Here is a 6,000-nt window from a genome sequence, read left to right on the forward strand (position 1 = left end):
AAATGATATTCCTTAAACTACGTTTATTATCTTCCAATGCAAGCATCGCATTAGTCACACTCATAATTCAAATAGCTGATATTTGCAAAAAAAAAATCCTTCCTCATCCTCACTATTAATTAGCGGTTTCTTCATCTTTTCTTCGCATATTTTATATTTCGAAAAAGCTTTTATACCTAAATAGTAAAACCATAATACAATTTATGCCCAACACTTTTATAATATATAACAAATACGTAATCTTGGTTGGACTATTTTCTTAATTATTTAATAGTTAGACTATAATTTTAACACAGGTTATCGAAATAAATCTTATGTTTAACTTTTCCTTTTTTTTAAAACGATAAAATTTTGCTAAGATATTGATTGGTATTGAAATGACTTGGTTCACACGATAATGATTCCCGTAAGAGTTAATATCTCCATTAGCTAAACTCTTTCGTACATTGGCTTTAGACTCGTATTTTGTTTGTACATAATGTGAAGCCTCCCCAAACATATGTTCCAACGTCTTGAGTCTTCACTACCATACGTCCTTGACAAGTTTATCGATTTGGTGCTTTTTTTTTTTCTCCGTAGTTGCTTCAAAGAACAAAGGAAAAAACTATAAGAATATTTTCTTTAAAACATGATATCATTAAGAAGTATTCTCTTCATTATGATGGCCAATATATAATTGAGTTTACCCACTAATTCGTGGCCAAAATCGCGCAAAAATTAACGGCCAAAATCAATTAAAATTGTCTATCATCATAGGATTGTAATAATGCCCATTATAGTTATGCTGCTATAAATACAACGTTTTCTCGGTCTCTAAGCTCACTCGCACATTTAGAAAACTAACATTATCATGAAGTGAGAGCAAGGCTTGGAGGAACTACTAAATATTTCGTCAGAGTGATCAGAGTCCGAGTCTGAAGCTTGGCGGGAGGTAAGGCGAATCCTTTTTCTCACGTATTATGTGTTCATATCGTTTATAATACATTTAGATTGTGTAATAATTTCTTAATGTTAATACATTTGATTCCCTCTATTTAAATGGCTCTCATTTCTCGATCGTTATTCCTGTTTCTAACTCTCCCTAGGTCGTTACCATTGTTTGAAACTTTCCGTACTCTCAACGAATTCGCTCAAGATCAAGTTTATGACCACATTATGTTAACTTCTCTGTTAGCTGGCAATCAATAACGATCGTGAAATGACGGCTAAGTCTCAAGAATCTGGTAAAGGGAAATGGACCAAACTTCCATGTTTGAAGACCATTATCTTGGTGTCTCCTTCAATAAGGGCTAGACAATAAATTCATGAACTTATCGAACATGCCTCTTTGCAAAGTCTCTGATTGGATACATTGAATTTACAATTTCTTATCACTGAAATCCTTTTTTTTTTAAATACAATTTTTACGATTTCTTACCTCACTCATTGTCACCAAAATTTGATACACATTATAATGCAACATGTCCCATACAATAACTTTAATGTCCCACTCTTTAAATTAATTGGATGGAAATGAGAAGATAATTTATTTTAAAAAAAATTGTAGAAAATATATTCTCACTCCAAGCCCAAAGTGCTTATAATATTTCATTAGTGAACTCCCAATTATATTTGGGGGACATGTACATCAACTTGTTTTGCACCTTGGCTTCCATATTCAACATGATGAACAATGTCCCACCACAACCTCATCGCTATCATTCCTTTCCAAAAACCTCTCAATTACCAAAAATATTCCGCTTTTTTAGTGGGTTTCCCTCGAGGAACAAACACAAGTGGAAATCAGAAATAAAATATTCACGATTATGATGATGATGATACCATTATGTGTTATATGTACGAATTCATATGAAAAAGCTAGCATAATAAATTATTTCAGGGTACTTCTCTATAGTTTAACTAAACACCCCCCCAAAGACATGTAAAAAATGCATTTATGTAGGAATTAAAAGGGTTTGATTGAACGCATGCTTTGGATACTGTAGAACTGTGGAATTCAAAGGCATGAATAAATGAAATATGGAACATAATATGGGTCATCACGTTGCATCGCATTAACTCACAGTCATATTCCACCATGTTTTCTTCTTCTTCTTCTTCTTCTTCTTCTCTCTCTTTCTCTCTCCTTTGAATTACAACAATTAAAGTGCTATATTCTTGAGTCTATAACCATATGTCACGCTCCCATAATTTTCAAAGATAGATTAAACTCCTGCTAGTTTTTCAAACGTGACTCTGTAATAATGGATGTGTAGACTATGAGGCAAGAATCAGTCTCGTGATTAATTATCAACTTATTTTCCCTACTACTTTTCGCGGCTATTTGACAGACTATAAATCGCATTAACTCTCAAATCAACATTTCAGTTCAATTCAAAAGACTTAGCATTGAATGTTGGTACTTTAATGACAACACACCCAAACCTGAGCAACCCGGAACATGAAATTCCGTTCGGATTGCCAAAATCAAAAGGGAAGTTCTGTTCCGATCTGATGCTCAGATTTGAACACAGCCGAGGAGGATTTTCAGCTTAAATTAGTGGAAATCAACACAAAGTTCTTCAATCACTTTAAGCATTATGATATCAACAACACATATGCTTGACACTGATCAATAAATAGTTCTGGGTTTACATAATCATAAACAATATTACAAGGCTCGTATCTAAAACTAAAAGCTATAATTGCACCAGCACAGAACAAATTCCGTGAGAGCATAATCTGGATCTGGTTGGTATAAGTATAACTTTCCTTTTATGACATCAAATCATCAATAAAAGAATTTTCTCAAATATTTCCAGCAAAAATTGAGTAACATATATATATATATATAGTATAGCCAAAAAAAAAAAAACCCACTACAACACAGGCACGGAAATGGACACCGTCACGGCGGAGACATCCGGTGGGAATCCGGAATCCCGGGCCGGAGCGTAGGCGACTCCGAGGCGGCTGAAATGCAAGATTGACGAGGCATTGTTGTTGTTGTTGTTGTCGACGCAGCAGCGCTGAAACTCTCTGGCGAGCGAGGCGGCTTTTCTGCGGGCCCTCTTGGTCCCGGTGAAGAGCAGCGTCTGAAGCAGCCCCGCCAGCGCGGGCGCTCTGACCACCCTCTCCTTGGCGGCCACTCCGCCGCTCCGGCAGAGCTCGAGCAGCGCGGCCACCGCGTTCTCCTTCCCTTTGGGGGTCCCGCAGCGCATGACCGCCACGAGCCCCGCCACGGCGGAGTCCTCCCTCCCCACGGCCTCCGCCCCCGCCGCCTGCCTCACGATCAGCGCCACCGCCCCCGCCGCCTCCTCCGCCACCCCCTCGTCCCCCAGCGCCGCCACCAGCGCCGCCGCCGCCCCCGCCCCCACCATCCTCGAGCAATTCTCCGCGTGCGTCGACAGGTTGAACAGAGCCGTCACCGCGTCCTTTTTCCCCCTCGGCGTCCCGTCCCGGAGCAGCCTCGACAGAGCCTCCACCGCCCCGGCCCCGTCGGCGATCCGCTTCTTGTACTCGTGCACCGCCGAGAGGCTGAACAGAGTCGCCGCCGCGTTCTCCCGAGCCTCCGTCGTCCGCCCGAACCGCAGCACCTCCACGATCGACTCGAGGCACCCCTTCTCGTCCATGATCCGGCTCTTGTTCCTGTCGTAGATCGACAGGTTCAGCATCGCCGTCACCGAGTTCTCCTGCGCCACCGGGTTCGCCGACGACAGGATCGTCTGGAGGTGCGGGATCGCCCCCGCCTCCGCTATGTACGCGCGGTTCTCTCTCCCGGTCTTCGCGAGCAGGCGGATCTCGCGGGCCGCCACGGTCTTCGCGGCCTCGGAGCCGCTCGCCAGCTCGCGGATGAGGAGCGCCGCGGTGGCGCGGTTGGCCTCCGAGGCCGCCGCGGTCGGGGACGCGGCCGCGAAGCTCTCCGCGGCGGAGACCTCCGGGAACTCCGGCGGCTCGTGGGGGACCCCGTGGGCGTTGCACCACTGCGTGATCAGGCTTCGCAGAGCCCGGTTCGGGACGAGGCGGTTGTTGATCAGCATTTGCCCGGTCTTCGGGCACGTGCAGTGGCCCTCCTCCATCCACCTGGCGATGGAGCTCCGGTCGTAGGTCTGGCCCGTCGAGATGATCACCGGGTCCCGCATCACGTCGAGCGTGATCGGGCAGCAGAAATCCTTCGGGACCGTCCTGAAAGTCTCCGCGATCTCACGCCAAATCAGGCCCTTCCTCCTCGGCTTCCCACTCTGGAGCACCGGCTCCGACTCGGCCTCGTCTTCCTCGAACCCGAAGAGCAAGAACCGGCAGTACCGCGTGACCGCCACGAACCCGTTGAGAGTCCCGACCGTGGGCTCGACGTCGCCCTCGTGGTTCACGATCTGCTCTTCCAAGAACTCGATCTCGTTCCTGCAGCTCTTCGCGCTGCGGATTCGAAGCCTCTCCACGAAGAACGAACGCAGCTCGTCGCGGCCCGGGACGCTGCCTGTGTCGAATTCGTCGAGGAACCGGAAAAGCTTGACGCGCATGGAATCGTCGTCTCTGTCGATGAACAGCTTGGCGCGCCTCGACTGTCGGCGCAGGAGCTCGATCTGCTCCTTCACGTCCTCGCCCAATTCGAGGTCTCCGAGCGGGAAAACGTCCAGCAGCGTGGAAATTTCCTGGTTCAGGTCATGGAAATGCCCCGAAATAGAATGGTTCTGGAGCAAAAGCCAGAGCTTGCTAGACTGCGCGCAATAGTCGAGCAGAATTCGGATACGAAACAACAGCAAGTAGAGCTCTTTCAGGCAAAGCACGGCCGTCCATGGCAAGGTCGGGCCTGTATCGCTTAGAGACTCCAAGAGAACGAGAAATACCTCCATTTTCCTGAGGAGAGACCTCGAATTCTTCCTCTGGAAATGAAACGTCGCGTCGGAGAAGGACGAGATGAGATTGGAGGTCAACGAGGCTAGGGTTTGGACCAAAGCAACGCCTGACAGGTCGACCGGAGCCAGAAAAGCCTCCAGCGACGGTGATCTCCGACGCCTCAGGGACGAGAATATCGCCGCCGACGCCATTTTCAACACCGCCTAATCTCACAACCTTCAATTCCAATTCCAAACTCGGAAATTTCTCGCACAGTAGATCTATTAAAAATTCCCAAAAAAAATATATATATATTGGAATACAAATTCTTAATAGGAGAGGTAAATAAACGAGAAAAAAATAAAATCGTCTTACTCTCTCTTTTGTTTTCTTTTCTTTTTTGGAGGTTGGTGGTGTTGGCGAACTTTGAATCTTCCCAAAGATGAAATAAGAAGAGTGAATTCCTCTTAATACAAACTTGTGACGTCTAAAATAATCTTATTTTATTTTTTATATACACAAAAATCTAGCTGATTCCGCGTCGTATAGAGATGACAGGAATTTCCAATAGACATCTCTCTAAAGAAGTTATTTTTTTCTATATAATAAAAAAAAATCAAATAAAACTCTCTCTCTCTCTCTCTCTCTCTCTCTGTAGTTAGAATTTCACTGCAGCCTCAGCGAAAAGGACTTGTATGGGTTTGACGGATAATCATCCAGATTTCTGTCCATTCGTTTCCTCTTCCTCTTCTTTCTTATTTCTTTTTCTCTATTTATTTATTTATTAAAGTTGTGAATATATGTTTGTCCGTTTACTTACTTTTGTCCTTTGACCTAAAAGGACACGCTTTTGTGTTGAAATTACGGCTTTGGTGTGGACTCTGGAGGAGAGAAGATAGAGAGACAATTTCTTCTTTTTTTTTTATCGCTTTTTTTTTTTTAGCGAAATTTTCTTCTCTGATTTCTACTATGTGATATTTTGGGATTTCAAGAGATAAAAAATATCAAATTAAAATCAAATGCTTTAAAATTAACGGTGAAAGTGCGTTGGGTGGATAAGATTATGCGCTGCGTGACTTCGGTAAGTTTCTCGTTTAATATTAACGGTGAAGTTTGTGGTAATGTGATTCCAGGTAGGGGACTGCGACAAGGGGACCCGTTTTCTCCCTTCTTCTTCCTCTTCTG

General features: G+C 44.5%; 1 protein-coding gene across 1 annotated transcript; it reads right to left on the reverse strand.

Moving 5' to 3' along the window:
* Positions 1-2,585: 2,585 nt before the first annotated feature.
* On the reverse strand, positions 2,586-5,588 carry PUB17 (plant U-box 17). Its single transcript, XM_089625824.1, has 2 exons — positions 5,191-5,588; positions 2,586-5,096 (listed from the first exon to the last, which is right to left on the reverse strand). Exon 2 carries the CDS (start codon positions 5,025-5,027, stop codon positions 2,859-2,861), a length of 2,169 nt encoding a protein of 722 aa, XP_089481950.1. The 5' UTR covers positions 5,028-5,096; positions 5,191-5,588; the 3' UTR covers positions 2,586-2,858.
* Between the last annotated feature and the right edge of the window lie 412 nt (positions 5,589-6,000).

Source organism: Urtica dioica, chromosome 9 (assembly GCF_054948205.1).
Source record: "Urtica dioica subsp. dioica isolate 48M chromosome 9, U.dioica_male_clone48M_v1_H2, whole genome shotgun sequence".
Lineage (NCBI taxonomy): Eukaryota > Viridiplantae > Streptophyta > Magnoliopsida > Rosales > Urticaceae > Urtica > Urtica dioica.